The sequence below is a fragment of the Maniola hyperantus genome, chromosome 3 (assembly GCF_902806685.2).
Source record: "Maniola hyperantus chromosome 3, iAphHyp1.2, whole genome shotgun sequence".
Classification (NCBI taxonomy): domain Eukaryota; kingdom Metazoa; phylum Arthropoda; class Insecta; order Lepidoptera; family Nymphalidae; genus Maniola; species Maniola hyperantus.
In genome coordinates, this window is record NC_048538.1 from 14543647 (window position 1) to 14560625 (window position 16979).

The 16979-nt window shown below is 38.2% G+C and overlaps 1 protein-coding gene across 2 annotated transcripts in view; it reads right to left on the bottom strand.

Moving 5' to 3' along the window:
- Positions 1 to 16243, bottom strand: part of w (eye pigment precursor family transporter white) — a 29272-nt gene extending 13029 nt beyond the window's left edge. The window contains exons 1-6 of one of the 2 annotated variants that reach the window (XM_034984274.2): positions 15987 to 16243; positions 7541 to 7769; positions 5868 to 6106; positions 5157 to 5228; positions 551 to 730; positions 116 to 273 (exon numbers count right to left, since the gene is read on the bottom strand). In XM_034984274.2, coding sequence (XP_034840165.1) covers positions 116 to 273; positions 551 to 730; positions 5157 to 5228; positions 5868 to 6106; positions 7541 to 7769; positions 15987 to 16070 — 962 coding nt within the window. In that variant the 5' untranslated portion in view covers positions 16071 to 16243. Of the gene's footprint in view, positions 1 to 115; positions 274 to 550; positions 731 to 5156; positions 5229 to 5867; positions 6107 to 7540; positions 7770 to 10202; positions 10326 to 15986 lie in introns of those variants that run through there. The other variant, XM_069509419.1, reaches the window with a different exon arrangement.
- Between the last annotated feature and the right edge of the window lie 736 nt (positions 16244 to 16979).

Below are 16979 nucleotides of genomic sequence, written 5' to 3' on the forward strand. Positions count from 1 at the left end.
ATCAAGAGTTCATATCTGTTTTTTAACTACTTAGTCAGGGGTTTTTTAATCCTCTTTCGGCTCACTTTCTTGTGATAATTGATGACGTACAAAATTTAAATCTTTAAGAACTTACTCTTTAAAGAACTCCGTAGCCTGGTCAGGTGAGCCCAGGAAGGCGACTCGGCCATCCGCCATGATTAGCAGCTTGTCAAACATGGCGTAAAGCTCGGATGAGGGCTGGTGTATCGTGCATACCACGGTTTTGCCTTTTTTAGCTAATCCACTAAGTACCTGGTGGAATGAAAGTATTTGTATCAGAACATATTGGTTATTTTTATTTATTTATTTTATTCAGATACAAGTTAGCCCTTGACTGCAACCTCACCTGATGGTAGGTGGCGATGCAGTCTAAGATGGAAGCGGGTCAACCTGGAAGGGGTATGTCAGTCTACTATCTAACACAGCATCATCACTTACCACCAGGTGAGATCGCAGTCAAGGGCTAATTTGTAATGGAATAAAAAATCCTGAAAAATTTGATGAGGGTATAAAATGAGTGGTCACTCACCTGGATAACATTCTGTGCCATGAACGAGTCCAAGCCAGAGGTAGGTTCGTCGCAGAACATGAGCGGAGGGTCTGTGAGGACCTCGCTCGCGAAGGATAGCCTCTTCATCTCTCCTCCAGATATGCCCTTCAACCGACCCGGGATCCCGATCACTGTGTTTTGGCATTTTGATAGGGCCAGCTAGAAATCAATTGTTTCACATATCGCTACGAAAAATGATATATCTGCGGGGTGGTTCGCTAATTCAGTGTCTAATACTGAATGATAGCCACCGAGCTCATTATTTTGTTTGTTCTGTCTGTCTTATTTGGTTAGTTTTACATTGCTACTTCACTGGACTGATATCAGAAAAAAATTCGTAGAAAACCTTCAATGGATTAAAAATGAATGTCAAATGAGCTCGCGGTGACTATTATTCAGACACTACGTGTTGATTTTCATTTTTTTTTGTTCAGCTGGAATAGAATGCCTGATGAACTTCTCGCAGAACGTGCTTTTTAATTTGTACTTCGGTTCTATTGTCTGTTCCCGGAAAGAGCATCTTTTTTACATTAAATAGGTATAAAATATGTCAACTAAAGGGAAATAGACTAGGTAGGACGTTGGAGGTAGTTAGTTATCTTATCTTTGATACACCCGTGTTATTTTCTGTGCATATACAAACATAAAAAACTAACTCAAGATAGATAGCTACATCTCTACAAAGGTAGGTACTATCTAATATTGTGACTGATTATTACGTATTCCACGGTATTTTTTTTTTGCAATTCAAATTCCCACTTTTGAGACATGTACCTAACTTATACCGATAAGGTACCGGGAAGCTTTTAGATAGATTAGACATCTATTTAAAATAAGTCTTAAATTGCCACAACTGCAAGGTTTCCTAGATTTTAGTTTTATCAAAGCAGTTTCAAAGCAACTACTTTGTCAAGTCATATAGTAAAATATGTTCCTATATTTCATACAAGTAAATGCTCGCGACTTCGTTCGCGTGGATTACACAAATTTCAAACTCCTAATTTACCCCCTTAAGTGTTGAATTTTCAAATATCCTTTCTTAGCGGATGTCTATATAATAATTATTAATAGCTATCTGCATGCCAAATTTCAGCCCGATCCGTCCAGTAGTTTCAGCTGTGCGTTGATCAGTCAGTCAGTCACCTTTTCTTTTTATATATTTAGAAGAAAAAGATATGAGCTCAAATATCACTAAAACACTAGTGTTCGGTCAAGTCGTGGTTCAGGGTCAGGTACACAGACACGTAATATACCTAGATAGACATAAATCAACATAATGCGTCTGGCTAGCATGCTCTATTTCATTGCGGCTAGTCTGCTCTATTTCATTGCGGCTAGTCTGCTCTATTTGCGACTGTGTTTGCCACACAATCGGATTATACCGTCTTGCTGCTCCGGTTACAGGCCTTTAATCCTGTCTCCACAGAATTTTAATTCAAAATAGAAGTGGTAAAGACAAGTGAGCTTCGCCGCGCAGATGTATAGTGAAACATCAAAGCGCGTTATTGTAAAAAAACTTCAGTTGTAACTTATTTGGTTACACGCTATGGTGTTTACGTTGCATGCCAGAGACATATTGTGCTTTCGAATTATAGGTATATACTTACACACGAACGTACAAAGTATTACTCTACACCTTTAAGTATTACTCACGTAATAAATTGACAACAAAAATTTACTAAGGCAAATGACACTGACACACAACTCACAAGAGTGTTTACATTAGTAAATGTGTCGAAGTTAATAATGCACTCGGAGAAAATGTAGGTACCTATAGTGTAACAGTGAAAGATTTTTTGAAATCGGATGAGTAGTTGTGCAGATTATCTGCTACATCAAACCTCACAAGCCTATTTATAGTATTAGTATAAATTGCTAAGATAAGATGATGATAAAAATTCGCGACACACTGCACTGTCCCGGTACATCAGACACTATTTCTATTAAGTTATTTTGAATTCTGTGTCTTTCAAAAGTCTATCATAAACTCTATAGTCTATACCATCGATGGTCTATACAGTTACAGACTGATATTTAAGTGGAACATTAAAAAAAATATTTTTTTCTCTTTTAATATTATTCTTTAATATATTTTTTAACTGGGGACAGTATGGGGAAATCCAAAACCATAGAAGATACAGGAAAGCTGTCTTAGGAAACAATTTTGGCATCATCAATGTTTTGGTCAAGCGTGAGTTGTCGATAAAAATCAATGAAACTGACTATTTTTTTTTAAATGCCGATGGACTCAGTTTCATGTAAGGATCATTTCATTGTATCGAAAGAATAAATCGGGACAGCAGAAGTTGGTCAAATTAAAGTAAATGTTTTAACCCCAGTAAGTAAATGTTTGTACCTATAGGTCCCACAAATCGCTAATGCGCGTGGCCACCATTTTATTGACGACAGCACTAGACGGAAATTTCGAGCTGATGGTATATTTTTACTTAAATATACGTCAAATGACGTCAAAATGGCGTCATTTCGATGGTAACGAGACATGGTTCCAGTGCAATAGCAATCTGCGGGTCTTATACTATAAAATAGGTAGATATACGTCTACTTTAAAATATGTAGTAACTTTAATAATAATACATAATATTATATTAGTAAATAACGGTAGTTACTGTAGCTTGTAATATTCTAAGAGCTAGATCCCAGGACCGCCAGACCTTACTTAATTATGTTCTGAGAAACAAAATGTGTGGGACAGAATAGTGTTGTTGTGTACTTTTAACAGAGATCAGGCAAGGTCCTTGACGATTTTTTCACGTTATCACTAAGTAAACTATATGCGAATCGACATTATGTGTAATTATGTCGCCCCGCCCACGCATAAATTAGATTAGGCTCTATGATTTATTTTAAGCCTCAAGTGAGTCGGTAGGTACAGGTAGGCACATTATCAAATACCACAGGCATTATTTTTGTTTCTTGCTAATCTATGCTTGCTAATAAAAATTTTAGTGATTTTGTATTTAAGTTGTGATTATATAGATTTATATTATTATTATAATATAACTTATTTATGCTTGCTGCTTGCTTTATTATTAATGGCAGAATAGATTTTCAGTTAACTGAAAAACATTGCGAAAGTGAATAAGTTTAAAGGTCAATTCATACATGCGAAAAACGCGTGCATGCAAACTACAAACGTGACATGCTAACTGCGGTAAAATGTACCACAGACAGACATGGTATACAGCCCCATCTTCTTGACAACTTCTTTATCACTATTGTAAGACCTTAATAACCTTCCACAATGCGGGCTTTTCCAAAATACCCGACATTAACATCTCAGTGTTTACATTATCAATGAATATTTGCCGAAGCAAGAAAAGTAGCCCGTCCCACCTTTGTGAAACCTGTTGATAATTCAAACAGGTTTGCAATGTCATGATTCGCTCATGACAGCCGCGTATATAGTAGATAATCTATGCAGCCGCGCCTCGTCCGCCGCGGTTTCCGCTCTCTACTCAAACGTTGAAAAGTAAAAGAACGTATTGCTATCCACGCTTCCGTCGTAGCTCCGCTGCCTAACGATAGCGTAGCCATAGAATAGATAACTACGTAGTAACTATTTTCCGGTGGATGAATAAAGGTAGGCACCTGTAGTCATCGCACGGAATAACAATCCAGGCGAAAAAATCTAAACAACTAGCTTTTGCCCTCGACTTCATCGGCGCGGTGGTCATATTATTTAATTTAGAGCCTATGTTACTTCTTGATAAAGTAGCTTTCTAATTGTGACAGAATTATTAAAATTGGTTTAGTAGTTTCAAAGTTTATCCATTACAAACAAATAAATAAATATTTTCTCTTTAAATCATTAAGTACTAGATGATGCTCGCGAAATCGTCTGCGTGGAATTAGGTTTTTTAACTCTTTGATTTTCCGAGGTTAAAAGTAGCCTATGACCATCTCCGGTATGCAAGCTATCTCTGTGTCAAATTTCATCAAAATCAGTTAAACAGATGGAGCGTGAAAGCTAGCAGACAGGCAGACAGACAGACAAACACACTTTCGCATTTATAATATTAAGTATGGATGAAAAGCTTATGAGGAGCTGCACGGTTTACACTCGCATGGATTCCAATAGTCTGAACTAGCCCTAAGCCTAAGATTGGAATGTAAGTAGCTAATATTTAATTAAGAAACACGTCCACTGTAAGGTTACGAGCTTATTTATAGAATAGATTTACGAAACCTAGACATGACTGACATGTTTAATAATATAATTTACATACGACCGTACAACGAATATTATAAGCAATTAATCGTTTACCTAATTAAATATCTAGTTAGGAATAATTGTAATTAGCCTATTACTGAAGTTTTACAACTATGTGCAACCAGTCGTATCCGGTAGCATGAGAAATAGCTTAAAATAGGTGAAATAAAAACTTATGCTTAGTTGGTTTTTAATTTTAAGCTTTTATACGTAGAAACTATTAATAAAATAAAATATAGGGAATATACCTAGTGGAATCTTGGCTATTGGTGCACCAATATTGGCTGAGTGAAATTGTCAAGCCTTTTGGGCATGGTAAGAATAATAAATAAGTAATAATATAATATAACTCACTTCAGAAATGACTTCCTGGACTCGCCGCATTCGCTGAGCGTACGGGATGTGCCGATCCATACGCACTAAAGCCTATAACAAAATTGTAAAATGTTATATCCATTAAGTACTTAGGAATTTAAAAAATCTTTCCTGATAAACCCAATTCCATTTTAGAAAGCAATGTATTTTTTTAACATGAACATAAAACAATAAGCCTCTTCCTTCTGTCTGTGTTTTTTATTCTTCAATGTAATTCTTCTTGTGGTTGTGCAAATAAATTGTATTTATTATTATTATTATAAGCCACCCAAGTGCGAGTCAGAATCACGCACCGAGAGCTCCTTACTCGGGTAGGTATATTTTTAGTCATTTTGCAAATCAAAAACTATTAGGTATGCATAAAAAAAATCTATATAGAATACACAGGTAAAGCGTTTTTATATGAATATATGATACCCCACTTAGTATATAGTTATCTTACTTTGAAAATTGAAAATAATAATTATGTGTTCATTAACACATTTTTTTTTTGTGTAATGTAACCACAAATCCACGATATTTGGATTAATTCCTTTACTTGCGCTATAAGACCTACCTACCTTTCATGATTCTAGGTCAATGGGATAGGTTTTCTTGACAGACACGACAGACAGACAGACTACGAAGTTCCTTTTTCCTTTTGAGTTACGGAATCCTAAAAATAAAAAAAAAGATTTCAGTTGATTTTACCTGAAATACTAAATGCTCCCGGACTGTAAGGGTACCAATAAACAGGTCCTGTTGCTGTACGTATGCTGACAGCGCCGCCATCATCTCAGGAGTGGCAGGCTGACCGTTCAACGCTCTGGTACCACAGGACATCACTCCGCTGGGCGTCCTGAAGGTCAGCGTGTTCAGGAGGGTGGTCTTCCCAGCGCCAGATGACCCCATTATGGCCAGGAGCTCTCCAGGATACGCTGCTCCATTTACTAAAAGGAGTAAGTAGTAAATTTTTCTATACGGTTCCTTTTGAGGTCCCATAAAAAGAATCTAAAAAAGTTATCCTCTAAGGGTTCCTTTTTTCTTTTGAGGTACGGAACCCTAAAAATTAACCGATATATATATTTATTTATTTATTTAGAAACATGTTAGCCCTTGACTGCAATCTCACCTGATGGTAAGTGACGATGCAGTCTAAGGTGGGAGCGGGCTAACCTGGAAGGAGTATGGCAGTTTTTATTAAACCCATACACCTTTGGTTTCTACACGGCATCGTACCGGAACGCTAAATCACTTGGTGGCACGGCTTTGCCGGTAGGGTGGTAACTAGCCACGGCCGAGGTCTCCCACCAGACCAGACCAGAAATTTTAGAAATTATAAAATTCCAAATCCCTGCCAGGAATCGAACCCGGGACCTCCCACTAATAAGACCACAGCGCTTACCACTGCGCCAGGGAGGTCGTCAAAATGTTACAATGTTACATTACTAATTATTAAAAAGTTGACGATTGATGCATTAAACTATTGCACTCATTGGGAATGATTTACAGCTTTTATCCGTTGAGCAGTTCCTTCCTATAACCTAAATTATCAGTCTTTATCAAAAATTGAACCAAACTGACGATATTTTATAAAATAACTTTATGAATTCCACTTGGATTTAAGGTTTTTAAAAATCCCATAGGAACTTTTTGATTTCTCGGAATAAAAAGTCGCTTATATCACTGAGGCACTACAGGCAGGTAACAGGATGCCTTCATGATATTCCAAAACTTTTTCCATACCCACATCAGGTATGGCTCGGTCATTAGCATAAATATTATTCATCCCTTCATGCTAAGGGATTCTAATTAAAATAATTAATTTTAAGACCCGATATGGATTCAATCTAAACCTCCAATCTAGTAAGGTCTAGGAGGTGATGCCTAATTAGTCGATTTTGTAAAACAGACTTATTCTATTAAAAAAAACCGGCCAAGTGCGAGTCAGGCTCGCACAATGAGAGTTCCGTACTACATTCGTATTTTTTCGACATTTTACACGATAATTCAAAAACTATGATGCATAAAAATAAATAAAAATCTGTTTTGAAATGCACAGACGAAGCCCTTTCATATGATATCCCACTTGATATAGTTATCTTACTTCGAAATGGGAAATACAAATTTTTAGTTCATGACCACAATTTAGTATTTTTTGTGTGATGTAACCACAAATTCACGGTTTTCAGATTGTTCCCCTAATGTCTGCTATAAGACCTACCTACCTGCCAAATTTACTGATTCTAGGTCAACGGGAAGTACCCTGTAGGTTTCTTGACAGACCGACAGACAGACAGCCAACAAAGTGATCCTATAAGGGTTCCGTTTTTCCTTTTGAGGCACGGAACCCTAAAAATAGTCAGACTTATGCTTATACCTACCATTTTTAAGCAACTGCTTCCTCTGCTGGAACATGCGATCTGAGGAGCTCCTCCAAAAGTGCCAGAACTTTCTATTTCTGGATCTGTCTTCTGTAGCGAACGCGTTAACATCCGCCCAGGTGTATGTGACCTTCTCCACGCCTCCGATAGCCCCATAGCCTCGTGAAGGTGGGATTGCTAGGGTTATTTCTTCTCCACTCGTGCGGGGGCTACCGCTGTGTGTACTGCCCTAAAACAAGCCAGATGCACCCATCAGAAATTAAGTTTTGCTCAGGTTTTCTTCTCTCTGGGCTGGTTTCCACTTCTAATTCGTTAACTTAAAACGAATAAATCATAATGTAAATAGCAAGATATAGAAATTAATTAATTCCAGATTACTTAAATCACTAAACTCACGTAATTTAATTAACCTACGTATTTTGAAGTGGCATGGAATTTAAAAAATGTAGTATCCCTACCTCGACGTATTAAATTCCCACGACTCTATGTCCATTGAAAATTCACTATTAACTACCCACTTATTAAGTATGTTTTTGTTTCTAAAACGAGTTTATTATAGACAGGTCGCAGAACTTGACTTCAACATCAGCTGGCGCTTAAAACAAAATCATCGAAGTAGCTACCTACTTAGAACTTCCAAGGAGTCCGCTAAGCTTACCTTATTAAAAAATTAGGTACTTAAATTGTTTCTCTGTCGCGTAAAAATTCGGCGAACCATAAAGGATCTATCCGTAGATACGTCTTAGCACAGGAAATAAACGATTGCGCCGAATTGGAACCGATTAATTGAATTGGTCCGGATCATAGACCAGTCAATAACAATGTGACAACGTGATAGAACAGCGTCATCATCATCGTCATGATCAACTCATCGCCGGTACACCACTGAACACAAGTCTCCTCTCAGAATGAGAGGGGTTAGGGTCTGCCACGCTGGCCTAGTGTGGATAAGCAATTAAGCAGGGACCTATATATATATAATATGTAAAAGGAAAAGCTGACTGACTGATCTACAAACGCACAGCTCAAACTACTGGACTGAGTTTGTTGTGGGCTCTCAGACGAGCGCGTTTGGAACCCTCGTAGCTTTAGTTTTAAGTTCGCGTAATAATTATCACCACTATATCTTACAAATCCAACAACCGATAATCAAATAGATTAATTATTACCTATTTTGAATAAATTATTTAAATTTTGAAATTTTTGATAGGGCTGAAATTTGGAATGCAGGTATATTACGTAGACATCCGCTATTCGCTAAGGATTTTGGAAAATTTAACCCCTAAAGGGGTAAAACAGGGGTTTGAAATTTGTGTAGTCCACGCGGACAAAGTCGCGGGCATAAGCTAGTCCAGATATATTTTCTCCAACGCGCCCGGTATTTTGATTTTGATCTGATTGTAGTGGATTTGATCGTAAATCACGGAAACGGATCAAGAAGAAGAAGAAGAAGATCACGACTTTGTATTCCTATTCGGGCACCAAACATGAATCATGCTGCTGCAGTTGCTGGCAAAACTGATTGTAAAAACGTATCCGAGGCGCGAAGTAGGTATACGGACAATTTGATCTGTGGTCAAAATCAATGATCACAATCTGAATCTGAATCTGAATCGCCATTATTGATCTTTATGGGGTTTGCCGTTTGATCGCTGATCGCGGATTAGATTGACTGTGCACCTATCCACCCGGTGCTATACCTATAAACCATATTTTATCAGAAGCCCAAATTTTTTTACTTGTACCTATTTACCTATCTACTGGGCGTCATTATAAGCAATGATGATTATAATAGGTATTATCAGACGCGTAGAATAGGTGGGTAATTAATATAATATGTCAAGCGAAACCAGAAACGCTTCTACGCTTTGTGAAAGTCAGATTTATACCATGTAGGTATAATTTAAATACATTATGACACGTACAGATCGAGCAGCGAAGGCAAACGATTGTGGGCGTGGAATACGAACCGAACGAACGCCGAACGCTCATTCGCCTTCGCTGTTATAGAATCCTAGTTCTATATGACTGTAGATATAAACTTCATTATATAGAACTTCTATATTATGAAGTTTCCACCTACGGTTATAGGGAAGAAATAGAAGAGGAAGAATATACGACTTTTCAGTATAAAAATGGAGAGAGTAAGTTTTTGAATAGTATTTTGATATCCTATCCATACGCACCAATAGACCAAAAAATCTACTTTGTAACAACTCTATCACAAAACCTTCTCGGTCTGCGCTTCCGATTTGCCTTCGCTAATTGGGTATTTTCCTAATTTTGAATTTGATAAATATAAATATAAATTTGACTTTATAATAAACTAGGATAAAAATAATGACGTACCTACACTGAAAAAAATATTAAAATCCAACAAAGATTTACAAAGTTAGAGTCATTCTAATTTTGGAGTGGGAGGGTCTTCTATCCCTTTCTCGCATAACGCAAATTTGTATGAAACCGCACGAAGCTACTATGGCATTAGTAAGGTGTGACGTCAAAATGCTATATCGCTATGTCTGTCTAATCAGAAATATTTAAATGCTTATAACTTTTTGTTCGATCGATTTGATCGATTTAATTCGTTTTTTCAGTTTACGTCATTATTTTTATCCTAGTTTATACTTAATAAAGTAATAAAAAAATTGGAGTCAAATACCCAATTCCACAACAGCGAAGGCGAGTGAGAATTCGTTATCCATCGGCCAGGCTTATTCGCCTTTGCTTGCTCTTGCTCCTCGATCTGTACCTAGTTTGTACATTGTCTTACCACAGCGAGCGTCCGGCGCGGCGCCTACCACCAGTGTGGTGGCGACGATTAACGATCAACGAACAAGGTAAGGTAACGAGAAACGTCGTTACCTTACCTTGTGGTTATCATTCCGTTACAAGGTTATCCGTTGCTGGCGCCGGCCGGTTCACTTCACGTTATACTTAAACTTATTTATAAAAGGTTCCAACTATTAAGCTCTCTTTCTCCTTCAGCGTCATATTTCTTATTTTGGGGGGTCATGATCCCTTAAAACCAAGTAGTAAGTAGTACCTACGTACCGACGCCAAAGCGATACAGAGGATTACCAGCCTGAATATAGAACTAGATCCCTAGATTTTATCGATATCTTAATATAATAGCAGGAGAAGCTGACTGACTAACTGATCTATCAACGTACAGCTCAAACTACTGGATGGATCGGGCTGTTTGGCATGCAGGTAGCTATTATGACGCAGACATCCACTAAGAGAGGATTTTTGAAAATTCAACTCCTAAGAGGGTAAAATAAGGGGTTGGTGTAGGCCACACGGACGAAGTCGCGGGCATAAGCCAGTCTAAATATATAACAGGAGAAGCTGACTGACTGACTGACTGACTGATCTATCAACGTACAACTCAAACTACTGGATGGATCGGGCTGTTTGGCATGCAGGTATAGCTATTATAACGTAGACATCCGCTAAGAAAGGATTTTTGAAAATTCAACCCCTAAGAGGGTAAAATAAGGGGTTGGTGTAGGCCACACGGACGAAGTCGCGGGCATAAGCTAGTCCAAAAGTAACATAAGAATTAAGTAAGAACTGAGCAAAAAAACTCGGTCGTTGAGTGCGATTTTTACAACAAAAATGCCAATAATTTTATTGCATAGCACATTAAAGAATAGAGAGGACTTTGTATCTAAACTTGTATGACGAGATCATTAACCAGAACTAGTTTGAAGTTTTTTACGTAGTCGTGGGCCTTTGACTTGATGGAAATCAAATATTTGGCTTCGCTTCACGGCATTTATTCAAGATGGAACTTTTATAATCCATCCATACTAATATTATAAATGCAAAAGTATGTCTGTCTAACAACACACTAGCAACAAACTAGCTGATGCCCGCAGCTTCATCCACGTGGATTTAGGTTTTTTAATATCCCGTGAGAATTATTTGATTTTCCGGGATAAAAAGTAGCCTATGTCACTCTCCAGGTCTTTACCTATTACCCATGCCAAAAATCACGTCAATCCGTTGCTCCGTTGCGACGTGATTGAAGCTCAAACCAACAAACAAACACAGTTCCGCATTTATAATATGGGTAGTGATCACCACACTGACACCATAGTCCATAATATTATTAGTAATACACATTGCACCCGTGCGAAGCCGGGCGGGTAGCTAGTGGTTAAATTAAACGAAATAGACAAAGTTTCCGGTTCCGATCCAGGCTAAAGAAACCTAAAACGCATGAAAATCGGATTACTGTGAAGTTATGAAGCCATAGACCGGCACCGTCTAACCGACAATAGTTTTCCTTTTGGGTAAAATTACGATAGATAGGTTAGTGGCATTAAGGCGCTTCCACATCTTTTGTTTCTATATATAAAAAACCGGCCAAGTGCGAGTCAGGCTCGCACACTGAGGGTTCCGTACTACAGTCGTATTTTTCGACATTTTGCACGATAATTTAAAAACTATTATAAAAAATAAATAAAAATCTGTTTTAGAATGCACAGGTAAATCCCTTTCATATGACATCCCACTTGATATAGTTATCTTACTTCAAAAATTGAAAATGCTAATTATTAGTTCATGACCACAATTTAATTTTTTTTGTGTGATCTAACCCTAAATTCACAGTTTTCAGATTTTTTCCCAAAGGTCTGTTATAAGACCTACCTGCCAAATTTCATGATTCTAGGTCCACGGGAAGTACCCTGTAGGTTTCTTGACAGACCGACAGACAGACAGACAGACAGACAACAAAGTGATCCTATAAGGGTTCCGTTTTTCCTTTTGAGGTACGGAACCCTAAAAATGAATCGCTAAATGTGTTGCTGATCGCAAATCTCGAGAACAGCTGAACCGATTACGCTAATTCTTTTTTATAATATTCCTTGAAGTACGAGGATGGTTCTTACGGAAAGAAAATTTTTAAAAAAATCCTGAAAAAAAAACGACTGTTAGGCGGTACGAAGTTCGCCGGGGCAGCACCCATGGCCCCATCAACCTCTCGGTTAAATATGGGCCGAATCGCGAGAGGGCGTCCGTTCGGTACTTGCTCTTGGCGTTTTCTCGGCTCCCTTTTTGACTCCCTCAAATTATTTTTATCTCTCCTCTTTGTCCCTATGCTAACTCTCCCCCCTTGGTACATTGTAGATACAATTATAAATCCGTATCAGAGGTCCGCAACCGTCTCTATTACGAAGAAAGGAATATAAGAAACCCATCAGTAATATTATCTCAACCATCGCCGGCTCAGTACTAAGGACAAGTCTCCTCTCAGAATGAGAAGGGTTTAGTCCATAGTCCACCGTGTTGGCCAAGTGCAGCCCAATTGGCAGATTTCAGACACCTTTGATAGCATTATGGAAAACTCTCAGGCACCGGGTTTCCTCACGATGATTCGTGACCTTCACCGTGAAATCGAATGATATTCAATTGCCTAAAACGCAAATATTCCAAAAAGTAAAGTTAGAGGGCGGGTCCGGGATAAAACCCCAGGCCCCCTCAATAGGAGACCTACAACATCACAGCTTTTGTAGGATATGGAAATTGTAAATAATAATAAAGAAATAAAGATTCCCACGGTGACGTAAAATTTGGTGTAACTTTTGGCACAGAATAGGTATACCTAATAGTAGTTTTGGGTCTATTTATGTTTATCTTTTATACCTAAGTATTCTGTGTATTATAATATTCATATTTATATCCTCCGTACCTCCTAACCTCGAAACCAAGATTTAATTTTTTTTTTTTTGAGATTGGTTAAATAATATACATATAAAACTGAGTTTCACACTCGATTCGCTAAATGCGTAGAATTAACTTTAAGAATGAATAAAGTTTCTGAACAAATTGTATCGAAGTTTCGACCGACAAGTTGGTAGGAGTACGCGGCAGAAAATATTATACATCGGCCTTTAGAACGACATTTTGGCTTTGTAGAGCGTTGTCTCTGTCACTCATACCGATATAACCTTTATGACGTTTTGTCGGCCTCAACGACAGAGACAATGCTCTATCTCCGCTAACTCCTTCTAAAGGTCGATGTACTTACACTATTTTCTGCCACGCACTGTAGATATAGTGCCTCTAGAAAAGGTGTAATTTACATTTATATATTTACCAGTCTATCTGCCAACCATCTTTATTAAGTAAGCAATGCAAAGTAAGTAGGTATTATGCAAATATAGTAAATCATTTTAATCATAGTCAGAATATCTAGGTAGCTATTACCTCTTCAACATGACAGCTTTATAACTAACTAGATGATGCCCGCGACTTCGTACGCGTGGATTTAGGTTTTTAAAAATCCTGTGGGAACTCTTAAATTTTCCGGGATAAAAAGTAGCCTATGTCCTTCCCCGGGTTACAAGCTACCTCTGTACCAAATTTCGCCAAAATCGGTTGAACGGTTAAGCCGCGAAAAGCTAGCAGACAGACAGATAGACAGACACACTTTCGCATTTATAATATAAGTATGGATAAGTACTTATAAGCCTGCTTATACTTATTAGTTAGGTATTATAGATGCAAAAGAAGAATAGTACCTAATATTATTCTATTATACTAGAGTGTCGATAGCCTAGTACTTAGGACGTTCGGCATTCGGGCGGTCGGGGGTTCGATCCCAGGCTCGCACTTCTAACTTTTTGGATTTATCTACGTGTTAAGCAATCAAATACTTTCACGGTGAAGAAAAACATTGTGAGGAAATTGCATGCCTGAGAGTTCTCCATGATGTTCTCAAAGCTATGTGAAGTCTGCCAATCCACACTGGGAAGCGTGGCAAACCCTCCTCATTCTGAGACGAGACCCGTTCTCAGTAGTGAGCCGGTGCGTGATGGGTTGATGACGATGATGATGATGCCTAGATGAGACTCGCAATTTCGTCCGATCCCGGGGGAACTCTTTGATTTTCTGGTATCAAAAACAGGCTATGTTTGTTTCCGTGATGCAAATTAACTAGGTATCTCTGTGCCTACCAAATTTCGTCAAATCTTTTAAACGGATGCGCCTTTAAAAATCCCACGAGAACTCTTTAATTTTCATAAAAATTAGTCTATGGCTCCAGGATGTAGGTATGTAAGCGATCTCTGTACCAAATTTCGTTAAACTTGGTTAAACGGATAGGTCGTGAAAAGTTAGCAGACAGACACACTTTCGCATTTGAATTGAACGTAGTATTTAATTTATGCCTTTTTATATATTTTATTTGTATAGGTAAAGGCGCAAAAGTTGTATTGTGGTTGATTCCAAGTTAGATTATATTTCAAAATAGAGAGGGGAAGCTCTACAATTGTTTAAGTAGGTAAGTACTAGGTACTTCCTATTTATATCAAATGAACACCACACCACCACACTAAATTAATTTCTACTACTTTTAGGGTTCCGTACCTCACTTTGTTGTCTGTCTGTCTGTCGGTCGGTCAAGAAACCTACAGGGTACTTCCCTTTGACTTAGAATCATGAAATTTGGCAGGTAGGCAGGTTTTATAGCAGACATGAAAGGAAAAATCTGAAAACCGTGAATTTAGGGTTACATCACAAAAAAAATTGTGGTCATCAACTAATAATTAGCCACGGCCGAAGCCTCCCACCAGAACAGACCAGAAATTTAGAAATTATAAAATTCCATAGGTACCCCTGCCAGGAATCAAACCCGGGACCTCCCACTAATTAGACAACAGCGCTTACTACTGCGCCAGGGAGGTCGCTGTAATTAATTACCTATTTATAGATGGGTAATTTAAAATTTTAGTAGAAGTAAAAAAAGTCTGAATAAAATTAATAAACTGTCTGAGTGAGACAAATATTTCGACCGGTTTTCATACTATTAAGTAGGTACTCAGGTCTAGTAGTCTGTAGAATTTTTGAGATCGTTTTGTATCCTACCACGGGTATAAAAACTTTGATAATAATTAAATTCATATTTTAAATATTATTAATGCGAAAGTAGGTATGTCTGTCTGTTATCATTTCACAGCCCATCCGCTAAACGGATTTTGAAAAAATTGGTAAGTACCTACAGCGGAAGCTTGCATTCCAGACATATGCTACTTTTGATCCCAAAAATCAAATACCTAAATCCCACGCGATTTTCTAAAATCTTAATCCACGCGGATGAAATCAAGTGCATCATCCGCCACAGGTCGAGATGGCAATCGGGGTATGAGGCGGGGGGACACCCGCACGTCACCCGCACCGCTTCGTTAGCGCGGAGGCTGTGCGGGTGTGCGGGGCGTTTCCTCCCCGATTGTCATCTCAACCTGTCACGTACTATACCTACCTACGAGACAAATTTCAGGCCATATCTATCTTCTTACCACCTACCACGTATACCTAAGGTACTATTAGGGCTTTTCTATATTACTGCTTATATGGAAGTCCCGACAAGATACCTATGTCCAGCTGTGGACGTCTATCAGTTAATAATGATGATGATGATTATCTAGATACATACGTGAGGAGAATTACTATAGGTCACACGCTGGTTATCCACAGACGAAGAAATCAGCGGTTCGTGTTCTTCGGAACCGGCGGTCATTTTGATCCTTAAAAACTTAACTTATCAGTTTAATTAGTCAAATAACTAAACTAATATCACATTCATGTTAGCACTGTTTTAAGTAGTTTATGAAGTTTCAAAGCACGCGCGGTAGGCTTTTACGAACGACTAGTAGGTACGGGAGAACGCGGTAACTGAGTGATGCGTTTCGCTAGACGACACGACAGGCACTGCGAGCGTGCGTATATTAAAATCACATTCGGTAAGTGAAAGGACACGTTAGCGATATGTCGTGCGACAGAAAGTCTCGTCGCTGTACTACCTATCATAATATTATATTACTAGCCTGTGGACGTTTGGTAAACATTGATCTTCCGTAGTCACCATACTCTCCCTTCCTCAGCCAGTCGCTTGCCATCACCCTTGTTATATCGCCATTGTGTCTGCGAGGCCGCCCCACGATACGCTTTCTATTTATACGTGAACTCCACTCTAAACTCTCACTCTAACTTTATCTTCCTAATTTTGTAAGTAAAGTAGAAAATCAGAATAACTTTCACAAACTGATGATGTTTTTCAACGAAACAAAAGCCAACGATATACAAGACTTTCGAACTAGATAAGAAGGAATATTATCTAAAACTTATTCAAAAAAAGTGAACCGACTCCTTTAGGACTCGGTTAACTTAGGTTAGGATAGGTTTCAGTGCTTTAGCACTGAAACTTTTGAAGTGGATCACTATACGGTAACTCGGTAGACCTATGTTTAATAGGGCTGAGTTCGTGTGACTACTTTCATGCTCTTTCACCAGACCTTGGAAACGACTAAGTAGGTACCTAGATAATAATTAAACAAGACATATGACACTATATTAACAAACAATGTACCACCCCGACTAAACCAACCTTTGAGTAAAAACAGCATTCAAATCGGTCGATCTAGAAGCA